General features: G+C 37.4%; 1 protein-coding gene and 1 long non-coding RNA gene across 2 annotated transcripts; one reads left to right on the forward strand and one right to left on the reverse strand.

Annotated features, from left to right (window-relative positions):
* The first annotated feature begins 387 nt into the window (after positions 1–387).
* On the forward strand, positions 388–1,610 carry LOC145431010 (uncharacterized). Its single transcript, XR_013911381.1, has 2 exons — positions 388–511; positions 1,346–1,610. It is a non-coding gene; the product is annotated as an uncharacterized LOC145431010 (long non-coding RNA).
* A 43-nt stretch (positions 1,611–1,653) lies between these two features.
* Positions 1,654–3,629, reverse strand: LOC145431009 (uncharacterized). Its single transcript, XM_080306290.1, has 2 exons — positions 3,111–3,629; positions 1,654–2,220 (listed from the first exon to the last, which is right to left on the reverse strand). Exons 1-2 carry the CDS (start codon positions 3,368–3,370, stop codon positions 1,950–1,952), a joined length of 531 nt encoding a protein of 176 aa, XP_080162416.1. The 5' UTR covers positions 3,371–3,629; the 3' UTR covers positions 1,654–1,949.
* Between the last annotated feature and the right edge of the window lie 10,556 nt (positions 3,630–14,185).

Raw genomic sequence — 14,185 nt, forward strand, 5'->3', positions numbered from 1 at the left:
CGGTGTGTTCACACCGAACGCGATGGACGCGAATAGAGCGTCAGGTTTACATGTAAAGTCAATGGAAAGGCGCGATGACGCACGATTGCGGGTCCCGCGAAAATTCGGAAGCAGATTTGCGTCGCGAAAACGCGAAAACGCTAAAACGCGTGAAACGCGCGTCAGTGTAGCGCGTCTGGCGCGTTTGACTCGCGAATAAAACCACGCGCGTGAGTTTTTGTGTTGCATTTTGTGCATACGCGCGTTTCGCGTCTACCGCTCGAGTTGGAAAAATCTGAACTCCACCGTCAAATCGCGCCGCGACAACCAATCAGGAGCCTGGTGACGTGGCTGTTACCTAGGTCAAAGGGGCAGATCCAGCCAAAGCCTTTCATACTTCAATGGAGGGGAAGGCTAATCAATGCGGTAGCAAAAAGCTCGGAGCTGTACAACACCAGCTGCTTTCAGTACCGAGACAGGAATAAAAAGGACCGAGCTTGGAGGAAGATATGTGAAGAGATCGGGCAACCTGGTAAGTTCATTCATTTCTCTTTTGAAAGTTTTCACTGACCCGGGGAAGCCGCACAAAAGCTAGCAAGCCACCGCTATTTTCCCACTGACGTACAAATACCGTTCTGCTTTTATGCATGTTATCATTTAGGAATATATTTTATTGTTTATTAATAAACAGCACACAGTGGTCCCGCTGTTCATCCGTCACTGCTTTGCTTTTTCGCTGATTTTTTATTGCACAGTACAGCATTGCATTCTGCAGCCTGATTGACAAATCTCCTGCGCTTGCCAAATTTATCACGTTTGGTTTTGATAACCATCGCGTCCAATAGAAAAAACGGCACAAAAACACCCATAACTATGAGCCTCATTCGGAAATAACCACCTGCACCGTGAGGGAAAAAGGCGCACGAAAGTGGCGGGCAGATGAAGACAAACCGCGGCATAATAATACTTTTACGTTTTGCAATCTACAAAGGTTTGCACTTTGAGAATCAATTGTGAGAACTGTGACCAGGGGCTAGTTATTCTGAGAACCCCTGCAATAAATGAGGGACCACTGTCTACTCTACGATTATTATATCGAACCTGTTAACATTTAATACTGTATTGATAGAACCAACTGATTCTGCAGCAGAGCATCCCCAGTCCCTGAGCTCCTGCTGCTGCACCCACAGATATGTACAGCAAGCACTGATACCTTTTTAGTCGGTGGGATTCCCTTGTGATCACCTTTACTAAATATCTACAACCAATCTGATTATATCCTGTTATTGTTTTTTTTTTTTTCAATGTTGAAATTAAAATCTAGTAGCAGCCTTCTCATTTCTTTGTGTTCTGTGCTGTTTTACAGGCCCACAGAGGAGGACGGCTCCGAGGCAGATGAGGGACGGGTCCCAGGACGGTCCATCGGCGGTGGAGCTGGCCATCCTGGAGTCCCTGAAGAGGCCACACCAGTCTCCAATGGAGCATTTCCTCCTCAGCCTTGTTCCTGCTCTGGAGAGCAGCTGGTCCTTTTTATTCCTGTCTCTCTGTAAATTCTTATATTTTATATATTTATGTTTAATGTTTTTCTGTTTGAGACTTTTAATATTATTTCAAATAAATGTTTATAATGACTAATGTCTCAGTTCTACTACACAGCAAATGTTGGCACACGACTTGACACATGTAGAATTTATTTCATATTATACTAATGACAAAATATACTGATACAGTGGGATGCAGAAGTTTGGGCAACCTTGTTAATAGACATTATTTTCCTGTATAAATTGTTGGTTGTTACAATAAAAAATGTCAGTTAAATATCATACAGGAGACACACACAGTGATATTTGAGAAGTGAAAAGAAGTTTACTGGATTTACAGAAAGTGTGCAATAATTGTTTAAACAAAATCAAGCAGGTGCATCAATTTGGGCACCACAAAAAAGAAATGAAATGAATATTTAGTGTATATCAATGTGTATGTCTCCTATATGATATATGGGGTGCCTTTGTCTGGATGTGCTTCCCATCCAGAGCTGCACAGCACAGAGGAAAGTTCCAGCGCTCCTGGAATCCCTCTGTGATGGAGCGCCAGTCTCCAGGTGAAGGCACAGCCATGAAGTCGTCCACTAGACAGTCCCAGATGGACGTCGCTGCCTTGGGGGTGATCTGGCTCACCGTGGACACACCGACTCTGAAACTGAACGCGATGGTCCTGAAGGAGTCCCCGGTGACAAAGAACCTGGACAAAATTGTTCAAAATCAGTATTATGTGTACTGCAGTTACAAAATACATTATTCAAATTCCAAAATACTTTTGTGATGTCAGATATAAATCACAAAACTTAAATCTTACATAAAACATTTTGTAATTATAAGGATAATTACAAAATGTATATTAGATAATATCTAAAACAGTTGTGTTTTGTTTTAACTTTAACATATCATAATTTGATTGGTAGCAACTTTTGCCACTACAGTGAGCCAATCACTCACAATTCCTAAACATGTCAATCAGGTAGGAATGAAGTAAGACATTAATAGAAATAAAGAGTTGTATGTTGACATGTAGCCCTTTCCTTGCTTAAATCATTAATATTTTTGAAAAATTAATCTGTGATAAGACATAGCTTATCAAGATAGAACCATGTAACTAGAGATGAACCAAACTGTTCACAGTTTTATCTAACTCTGTTTTAATAAAGGCTGTGACCCCTGCTATAGAGTCTGACAGCTGCAGGGATTATATACAAATATTCAACTATCCCAGAATTAAACCAGGTCTAAATAAAAAGGAGTGAGTATCACTACAAAGGTTAACTCAGTGGTCCTAATGCTACAGTTTGATATCAGCAAACACCGAGCGCATACATTGATGTGACACCACAGCCATGCTATCATTCAAACACTGATAACAGCATAAATCGAATTAAATCGGGACTTGATGAGACCTTCTGAGTATCACTAGAAATATTATAAAGAGTCGTCTCTGTACCACAGTTTGCTTTCAGTAAACACCGACAGCATTCACTGTTAGCATAGCACATCCATGTTAGCAGTGTATAACTGGATGGATTAGCATATTAGCACAGATATCAATAAAGGACTACCGTATTAAATAGTTTTACTAACCTCAGGCAGACGGACAGGCGCTCTGCAGGTGGGATTGAGCGTCTGTAGTTGGTGTCTAGGCGGGCAATGCTGGGACCGACGAGGGAAAGCAGGTCCTCAAACTGGCCGACGGTGATAGCGCTGGAATCGGCCGTCATCCAGGCGCAGCTCCTGGAGCAAGTGGTGAAACTCACCAAACTGCTCATGCCTCTGGAGGACCTGATGGACCCAGGTACGGCGAGGACGTCTTTTACGCTGCTGCTCTGCTCTCCACAGTACATAGAGAAGGGAGACTCTCTCTTCAAGCGCTAGCTCGATAGCTGCCATCTTGCAAAGATACCGGTCTGGCACAACTCCCTCCCACATTCCTCCCACATTTCCGGTTCACGCGCGTCAAAATATCATATTTTGACACGCGATGGATTTTTCTTGGACACGCGTTGAGACGCGAATGTACACGCGTCAAATTAGGGGCGTTTGGGGCGTTTTATTCGCGTCCATCGCGTTCGGTGTGAACACACCGTAAGTATTTTTGGCTAAATATATTCTTTCTGTTATCTTATACTATTTCTCCTAAATTCTTGTATTTTTTGAGAAGTTGTCATGTTTCTGGTAAGTTACAATATTTCTGCTAAGTTCTGCTATGCTATTGTATTTCTGCCAAGTATTATGTTTCCTCTAAGATATTGCAGTTCTGCTAAGTTATTACATTTTAGCAAAGTTCCTTTGCTTCTGCAAAGTTTTTACAATTTCTGCAACTTTTCAGCTTTTTCAGCTACTTTTTGCATACAGCTTCAGCTTTAAAGCATCCACACTGCATTTTCGCAGGAAATGCAAATTTTTCTAGTTATTGTGTGGATGCTTTAAGCATCCACACTATTGAGTTCCTCTTGGGACTTCCGTACACTTTTTGGCACTTAACTACTTCCACAATTTTCAGCCGATTTTCACCGTTCAAATTTTAAAATATTCTGCTATTTCTGCTAATTCCTGCTATGTCTTTTGGTATTTTTCACTATTATACTTTTTAAAATATTAAGCTTAATTTGTCCCATTGAAATGAATGGGAAACTTCTCCAATTCTGCTAAAATTTGCTTGTTTCTGAAACTTAACTACTTCCTCCTATTTTCACGTAGAACAACCATTCAAACTTTAAAATGTTCTCAAATTATTGGGCTATTCAGGTATGATTCAGCTTTTTCAAATCTTTTACCGTTTTACCTTTATGCCTCTTAAAGTTTTCAGTTGCAAAATTGTGATTTTTCACAAAATACATGCGTTGTTATGGTTGCTATGCACTTGGCTTCCAGTCTGCCACTGAAGGTTTTGCAGTCTTCTCTTCATGTCCAAACAACTGTTTGCTACTCGCTCAATCTTCACTCAACTTCCACAAATTATACATCAAAACATAGGTATTTTTGCTGGGTTTCCGAAAATGTCACTATCATTGTTGTGGTATTCATAGAACTTTCGCAAATCTCCTCAGACCAACACAATGTCGGAAAACTCTCCATATAAAGTCAATGGAGAGTTTGTTCAAAATCACCGCTGGATTTCTGTAATGAGAGGCATATTCGAATCGTCATATCTCCTTAACGAAGCAAAGTTAAGACATGAGGCTTGTCCCGGCATATCTTCAGACACTCGTGACGCTCACATTTCAAGAATTTCTTTCTCACCTATTACCGTTCTGAAATGAGTTGGACTTGTTTGAGGGTAGGAAATTCGTCCCTCGCTCAGATTTCTTCAGATTTCAAACCCTGGAAATGAACCACTTTTTTCTCTCGTCATAACTTTTTTTTTGGATTTCCAGAGAGACCTGAAAATTTCCATGACTGTTCACCAAAGCCTGCTGTCTCTTACGGTGAAAGAATGATATCGATACTCCAAACAGATTTCAAGTTACAAAGCGTTGTTTGAGGGCAAGTCAAGGCAGTTTTTGCTTCGCTCTACTCAGTTATGGTGCATTAGAAGTCAAATATCTTTAATAATTCATATTTTAATGATAAATTGTAAACACTGGAAGATTCCCCCATCTCTTCTGAACAAAACGGTGTAAGAATGACCGCTCTAGCCCCTACGGTTAGGAAATTATGGTCATTTGTTTGAGGGGAGTCGTCACTATGAGAAATAGACTGCAATAATCCTGTGCCTCTCTGTGCTGCGTGTGTAAAAAGATGCACCTTTTTTGGCGGGAAAACGTAAACAGCCACTCTGATTGGTGGATTTAAATTCGGCAGCTCTCTCCCTCTGTGTGTGTGTGTGTGTGTGTGTGTGTGTGTGTTTAGTGGGAGAGAGAGAACCCTACCCTTATTTGGCAGCATGTCATTGTAGGATTTAAATTGAATATAGTTAGACTGGTTGACTGGATTAGAGCCTGTGTTTGTGTGTCCCTCTCTGCATTTCTGTTTCAATATGCCTCCATATTTGTAATTTTGTAAGTTATTGCTATTCTGCTAAATCATAGTATTTCTGGTACTTTTCGGTACTTGTGGTAAATACAGTATTTCTGCTAAATTATAGTATTTCTGCTTTATTATACTATTTGTGCTAAAAGATAGTATTTCTACTAAATGTAGTATTTCTGCTTTTTATACTATTTGTGCTAAATTATAATATTTCTGCTTTTTATACTATTTGTGCTAAATTATAATATTTCTGCTTTTTATACTATTTGTGCTAAAACATAGTATTTCTACTAAATGTAGTATTTATGCTTAATCATACTATTTCTATATATTTCTGCCAGGTACCCAGGCAGCCAATCCTCTGTGAGGACTGAGACATTCAAATTTTCAAATCAGGGCCTGCACGGCTTCCCAGCCAATCATATATGTGTCCTGAGGCATTCAAATTTGCATATTGGGGCCTTCATGGCTTCTAAGCCAGCCAATCATATCTGAGGGCTGAGGAATTCAAATCCACAAATCAGGGCCTGCACGGCTTCCCAGCCAGCCAATCATATATGTGGTCTCAGGCATTCAAATTTGCATATTGGGGAATTCGTGGCTTCTAAGTCAACAATTCATCCATGTCATATATCTCTAAAAATTCACATTTTAATGATAAATTGTAAACACTGGAAGATTCCCCCATCTCTTCTGAACAAAACGGTGTAAGAATGACCGCTCTAGCCCCTACGGTTAGAAAATTATGGTCATTTGTTTGAGGGGAGTTGTCACTATGAGAAATAGACTGCAATAATCCTGTGCCTCTCTGTGCTGCGTGTGTAAAAAGATGCACCTTTTTTGGCGGGAAAACGTAAACAGCCACTCTGATTGGTGGATTTAAATTCGGCAGCTCTCTCCCTCTGTGTGTGTGTGTGTGTGTGTGTGTGTGTGTGTGTGTGTGTGTGTGTGTGTTTAGTGGGAGAGAGAGAACCCTACCCTTATTTGGCAGCATGTCATTGTAGGATTTAAATTGAATATAGTTAGACTGGTTGACTGGATTAGAGCCTGTGTTTGTGTGTCCCTCTCTGCATTTCTGTTTCAATATGCCTCCATATTTGTAATTTTGTAAGTTATTACTATTCTGCTAAATCATAGTATTTCTGGTACTTTTCGGTACTTGTGCTAAATACAGTATTTCTGCTAAATCATACTATTTCTGCTTTTCATAAGATTTGTGCCTAATATAGTATTTCTGCTAAATTATAGTATTTATTCTTTTTATAGGATTTGTGCCTAACATAGTATTTCTGCTAAATTATAGTATTTATTCTTTTTATAGGATTTGTGCCTAATATAGTATTTCTGCTTTTTATAGGATTTGTGCCTTTATTCTTTCTGTTATCTTATACTATTTCTCCTAAATTCTTGTATTTTTGAGAAGTTATGTTTCTGGTAAGTTACAATATTTCTGCTAAGTTCTGCTATGCTATTGTATTTCTGCCAAGTATTATGTTTCCTCTAAGATATTGCAGTTCTGCTAAATTATTACATTTTAGCAATGTTCCTTTGCTTCTGCAAAGTTTTTACAATTTCTGCAACTTTTCAGCTTTTTCAGCTACTTTTTGCATACAGCTTCAGCTTTAAGCATCCACACTGCATTTTCGGAGGAAATGCAAATTTTTCTAGTTGTGTGGATGCTTTAAGCATCCACACTATTGAGTTCCTGTTTCTCTTTATTGTGTGGATGCTTTAAGCATCCACACTATTGAGTTCCTGTTTCTCTTTATTCTTTATTATTATTGTGTGGATGCTTTAAGCATCCACACTATTGAGTTCCTGTTTCTCTTTATTCTTTATTATTATTATTATTGTGTGGATGCTTTAAGCATCCACACTATTGAGTTCCTGTTTCTCTTTATTGTGTGGATGCTTTAAGCATCCACACTATTGAGTTCCTGTTTCTCTTTATTGTGTGGATGCTTTAAGCATCCACACTATTGAGTTCCTGTTTCTCTTTATTGTGTGGATGCTTTAAGCATCCACACTATTGAGTTCCTGTTTCTCTTTATTCTTTATTATTGTGTGGATGCTTAAGCATCCACACTATTGAGTTCCTGTTTCTCTTTATTGTGTGGATGCTTTAAGCATCCACACTATTGAGTTCCTGTTTCTCTTTATTGTGTGGATGCTTTAAGCATCCACACTATTGAGTTCCTGTTTCTCTTTATTGTGTGGATGCTTTAAGCATCCACACTATTGAGTTCCTGTTTCTCTTTATTCTTTATTATTGTGTGGATGCTTAAGCATCCACACTATTGAGTTCCTGTTTCTCTTTATTGTGTGGATGCTTTAAGCATCCACACTATTGAGTTCCTGTTTCTCTTTATTGTGTGGATGCCTTAATAGGCATCCACACTATTGAGTTCCTGTTTCTCTTTATTCTTTATTATTCCGGGTGTTTCCGTACACTTTTCGCCGTGGATCTACTTCCACAATTTTTGTGCTATTTTCACCGTTCAAACTCTAAACTGTTCTGCTCTTTCTGCTTATGCCGGCTATGACTTTTGGTGTTTATTACTATTATACTTTTTAAAATATTACACTTTTTTCCTTTAATTTGTCCCATTGAAATGAATGGGAAACTTCCACAATTCTGCTAAAACTTTCTTGTCTTTGAAACTTAACTACTGCCTCATACTTTCACCTAGAAACTCCATTCAAACTTTAAAACGTTCTCAAATGATTGGGCTATTCCTGTGTGATTCAGCTTTTTCAGATCTTCTACCTTTTTCATCTTATCTCTCTTTAAGTCTTCAGTTGCAAAATTGTGATTTTTCAGAAAATACATGCGTTGCTATGGTTGCTATGCAATTAACTCAGAGGGGACAGTGAAACTGTTTGAATTTTCTCTTCATGTCCAAACAACTTCTTGCTACTCGCTCAATTTCCACTCAAGCCGCACAAATTATACATCAAAACGTAGGTATTTTTGCTGGCTTTCAGAAAATGTCCCTATCATTGTTGTGGGACTCATAGATATTTTGCAAATCTCCTCAGAGTAACACAAAGTGTGAAAACTCTCCATATAAACTCAATGGAGAGTTTGTTCAAAATCACCGCTGGATTTCTGTAATGAGAGGCATTTTCAAATTGTCATATCTCCTTAACGAAGCGAAGTTAAGACATGAGGCTTGTCCCCGTATATCTTCAGACACTCCTGATGCTCACAATTCAAGAATTATTTTCTCACCTATTACTGTTCTGAGATGAGTTAGACTTGTTTGAGGGTAGGAAATTTGTCCCTCGCTCAGATTTCATCAGATTTCAAATTCTGGAAATGAGTCACTTTTTTCTCTCATCATATCTTTTTGATGGATTTCCACAGAGCCCTGAAAATTTCCATGACTGTTCACCAAAGCCTGCTGTTTCTTACGGTGAAAGAATGATTTTGATGCTCCATATAGATTTAGAGTTACCAAAGGTTGTTTGAGAGCAAGTCAATGCAGTTTTTGCTTCGCCTCTACTCAGTTACAGTGTATTACAAGTCATATATCTTTAATAATTTATATTTTATCTCTGAATTATGAAGACCTGAAGATTCCCCCATCTCTTCTGAACAAAACGATGTCTGAATGACCGTTCTAGCCTCTACGGTTAGGAAATTATGGCCATTTGTTCGAGGGGAATCCTGAATGTCAGAAATACACTGAAGAAAACTCACACCTCTCTCTGTGTCTGTGTGTGTAAGGGCTGACTACAGCAGGTGCAGCTAATTTAACTGACCTACATATACCAAGCCCAGACTCTCCACAGCTCCTGTTCCCTTTACTCTCTGTGTATGTGTGTCTGTGTATCAATATTTCTCCTATGTTTAAGTATTACTCCTCAATCATAGTATTTCTGCTAAAGCAAAGTACTTCTACTACATCTAAGTACTTTTGCCAAATCATAGTATTTCTGCTAAATAATAGTATTTTTGCAAAAATCATGGTATTTGCGCAAAATCATGGTTTTGGGGCCAAATATTTCTGTTATTTTATAATGTATGTGCTGAATATATTATATGTGCCAAATCATAGTATTTATCCCAAATTATAGTATTTATGCCAAATTACAGTATTTCTGCTAAAACGCAGAAATAGTACCTTTTAGCAGGAATTTCTACCAAAAGATAGTACTTCTGCTAAATCAGAGTATTTCTGCTAAACCAGAGTATTCCTGCCAAATCATAGTATTTGTACTGAAACATGGTACTTCTGCCCAATCATAGTATTTGTACTAAATGATAGTACTTCTGCCAAATCATAGTATTTGTGCCAAAGCACCGTATTTGTATGGAGTCATAGTATTTCTTTTAAGTCATAGTATGTATTTCAATCAAATCTCAGTAGTTGTTGTTAAAACGCAGTATTATTGCCAAATCATAGTATTTGTACCCAATCATAGTATTTCTGCTAAATCATAGCATTTGTGCCAAATCATGGTATTTGTGCAAAAACATAGTATGTCTGCAAAACCATAGTATATCTCTTATGTTATAGTATTGCTACTAAGGCATAGTATTTCTGCCAAATCATAGTATTTGTACTAAATCATAGTACTTGTGCCAAATCATAGTATTTGTTGAACATCATAGTATTGGAACCAAAACATAGTATTTGTCCCAAAGCATCGTATTTGTATTGAGTAATAGTATTTCTTCTAAATCATAGTATTTCAATCAAATCTCAGTAGTTGTGTTAAAATGCAGTATTATTGCCAAATCATAGTATTTGTACCCAATCATAGTATTTTTGCCAAATCGTGGTATTTGTGCCCAATTAATAATTCTGTTATGTTATAGTATTACTACTAAGTCGTAGAATATCTGTTATGTTATAGTGTATCTGCGGAATATATTATGTGTGCCAAATCATAGTATTTATACCAAATCACAGTATTTGTGCTAAAACATAGTATTTCTGCCATATTGTGGTATTTGTGCAAGAACATTGAACTGTTATGTTATAGTATTACTACTAAGTCATAGTATTTCTGCGTTGTTATAGTATTTGTGCTAAAACGTAGTATCTCTGCCAAGTCATAGAATTACTGCAATTTCATAGTTTTTTTTAGGAAATCTGTTATGTTATAGTATTACTACTAAGTCATAGTATTTCTGCCAAATCATAGTATTTGTGTGAATTTGTATACTGTAATATCACTGTATTATGTAGTGGCTAAGTAGGGGCTGTTTACTAAGTGCATCAGTGTAAATAGGTCATCTCTTGTGTTGGAGTGCCCTCTTGTGGCGCCTTTTGGGTAGTGCCTTAGTAAACGGGAACCCTGTAAAAAGTGGCATCAGACTGATTTGTAGTGGAGGAATTTGTTGCCAGTTTTCTTAATCTTTAATCTGTATGCATGTTGTAATGCATACCCTGTTCTTAATCATAGAAACCACACCATATCACCTCTCCACATCCTCCTACTGTATGCCATACCTCCCTGTACCATCCATCTGACCGCAATAAACTCCACCTGTGGTAATCTAATCCCTGGATGTCAGCCTCTCCTTCTGACCGAGGATAGTTATAGTATTTGAGCCAAATCATAGTATTTGTGCTAAAACATAGTATTTCTTCCAAATCATAGTATTTGTGCCAAAGTATAGTATTTCTTCCAAATCATAGTATAACTGCACAATAAAGGTTCTTGAGCCACATCAGTGTTTGTGCCAAATCTTAGTATTTCTTCTAAATCCTAGTAATTCTGCTCAATGATAGAATTTCTGCTATGCTGTAGTACTTTTTTCCTAGATTGTAGTACTTCTGCTAAGTCAAAGTATTTCATGTAAATCATAGTATTTCTACCAAGTCCCAGTGTTTCTGCTTAATCATAAATAATGTTTTAGTACAAATTGTATGATTTGGCAGAACTTTCTGTGTTCCAGCACAAATGGTATGATTTGGCAGGAAAAAAATATTATTTAGTATAAATACTAAGTTTTAGCAGAAATACTATGTTTAAACTTTAAAAAATTCTGCTATTTCTGCTGATGTGTGTTATGACTTTTGACCATTGAAATGAATGGAACACATTATCAATGTGGTCACTGATTTTGCATGATGGGCTGAGCTGTGTTTTAGCTCAGTGAGATAAGCATCCGTTCTCAGACTGGGAGGCCTGGGTTCAAATCCAGCTTATGGCAACATTTCTTTCACTTAACAGTTAAACTTTTTTTAAACTCTTTTCAACACAAATTTCATCTTTTTCACCCCTTTTCAGCAAAATTTTCAGTTTTTTTAACCCCTTTTCAGCACAAATCCAAACTTTTTCAACTCTTTTTCAGCAAAAACCTCTTTTCAGCAGAATTCTGCTCATTCAACTCTTTTCAGCAAAATTTTCAGTTTTTTCTGCTGTTTTCAGAAAAAAACTCTTCAGCAGAATTCTGCTCATTCACCTCTTTTCAGCAGAAATTCTGCTGATTGAACTCTTTTCAGCAGAATTTTCACCCCTTTATTTTTGCCCAAATTCTGCTTATTCACCTCTTCTGAAAAATTTTCCGCCTTTCCACCTGTTATCAGCATAATTCTCAGTAGCTTCTGCTCATTTCAGCACAATTGTCAATCTCTCCACCTTTTCTTGGTGAGAAAGTGTTTTGCTCAGTGAGCTAAATAGCTGCCCTTTGACCAGGAGGGCCAGGTTCGAATCCTGCTCAGGGCATCTTTTTTTTTTTTTTGTTTCAACTTTTTCAGCTTTTTTCAGCAGATATCTTCAGCCGTTAAGGCATCCACACTGCATTTTCGCAGGAAATGCAAATTTTTCTAGTTATTCTAGTTGCCAATTTTTGTACTTCTTTGGCACTTAACTAGTCCCACAATTTTCAGCCGATTTTCGCCGTTCAAATTTTAAACTATTCTACTATTTCTGCTAATGCGGGCTATGACTTTTGCTATTTTTTGCTATTATACTTTTTAAAATATTAAGCTTTTTTCCTTTAATTTGTCCCATTGAAATGAATGGAAAACTTCCGCAATTCTGCTAAATTTTGCTTGTTTTTGAAACTTAACTACTTCCTCATACTTTCGCCTAGAAAAACCATTCAAACTTTAAAATGTTCACAAATTATTGGGCTATTCAGGTATGATTCAGCTTTTTCAAATATTTTACCGTTTTACTTTTATGCCTCTTAAAGTTTTGAGTTGCACAATTGTGATTTTTCACAAAATACATGCGTTGTTATGGTTGCTATGCTCTTGGCTTCCAGTGTGCCACTGAAGCTTTTGCAGTCTTCTCTTCATGTCCGAACAACTTCTTGCTACTTGCTCAATTTTCACTCAATTTCCACAAATTATACATCAAAATGTAGGTATTTTTGCTGGCTTTCAGAAAATGTCACTATCATTGTTGTGGGATTTATAGAATTTTGGAAAATCTCCTCAGACCAACACAAGGTCTCAAAACTCTGCATATAAAGTCAACGGAGAGCTTGTTCAAAATCATCGCTGGATTTCTGTAATGAGAGGCATATTCGAATCGTCATATCTCCTTAACGAAGCGACTTTAAGACATGAGGCTTGTCCCGGTATATCTTCAGACACTCCTGACGCTCACAATTAAAGAATTTCTTTCTCACCTATTACCGTTCTGAAATGAGTTGGACTTGTTTGAGGGTAGGAAATTCGTCCTTCGCTCAGATTTCTTCAGATTTCAAACTCTGGAAATGAAGCATTTTTTTCTCTCGTCATAACTTTTTGTTGGATTTCCACAGAGACCTGAAAATTTCCATGATTGTTCACCAAAGCCTGCTGTCTCTTACGGTGAAAGAATGATTTCAATACTCCAAATAGATTTAGAGTTAGAAAGCGTTGTTTGAGGGCAAGTCAAGGCAGTTTTTGCTTCGCTCTACTCAGTTATGGTGCATTACAAGTCAAATATCTTTAATAATTCATATTTTAATGATAAATTGTTAACACTGGAAGATTCCCCCATCTCTTCTGAACAAAACGGTGTAAGAATGACCGCTCTAGCCCCTACGGTTAGGAAATTATGGTAATTTGTTTGAGGGGAGTCCTCACTATGAGAAATAGGCTGCAATAATCCTGTGCCTCTCTGTGCTGCGTGTGTAAAAAGATGCACCTGTTTTGGCGGGAAAACGTAAACAGCCACTCTGATTGGTGGATTTAAATTCGGCAGCTCTCTCCCCCTGTGTGTGTGTGTGTGTGTGTGTGTGTGTGTGTGTGTGTGTGTGTGTGTGTGTGTTTAGTGGGAGAGAGAGGACCCTGCCCTTATTTGGCAGCATGTCATTGTAGGATTTAAATTGAATATAGTTAGACTGGTTGACTGGATTAGAGCCTGTGTTTGTGTGTCCCTCTGTGCATTTGTGTTTCAATATGCCTCCATATTTGTAATTTTGTGAGTTATTACTATTCTGCTAAATCATAGTATTTCTGGTACTTTTTGGTACTTGTGCTAAATACAGTATTTCTGGTAAATCATACTATTTCTGCTTTTCATAAGATTTGTGCCTAATATAGTATTTCTGCTAAATTATAGTATTTATTCTTTTTATAGGATTTGTGCCTAACATAGTATTTCTGCTTTTTATAGGATTTGTGCTTAATATAGTATTTCTGCTAAATTATAGTATTTCTGCTTTTTATAGTATTTGTGCTAAAACATAGTATTTCTACTAAATGTAGTATTTATGCTTAATCATAGTATTT

The sequence above is a fragment of the Astatotilapia calliptera genome, chromosome 9 (genome assembly GCF_964374335.1).
Source record: "Astatotilapia calliptera chromosome 9, fAstCal68.1, whole genome shotgun sequence".
Lineage (NCBI taxonomy): Eukaryota > Metazoa > Chordata > Actinopteri > Cichliformes > Cichlidae > Astatotilapia > Astatotilapia calliptera.

Coding starts and splice junctions, on each gene's coding strand:
- LOC145431009 (XM_080306290.1), bottom strand. CDS start 3,370: ATGTACTGTGGAGAGCAGAGCAGCAGCGTAAAAGACGTCCTCGCCGTA. Junction 2,221..3,110: donor CGCCTGTCCGTCTGCCTGAG/GTTAGTAAAACT, acceptor AATTTTGTCCAG/GTTCTTTGTCACCGGGGACT.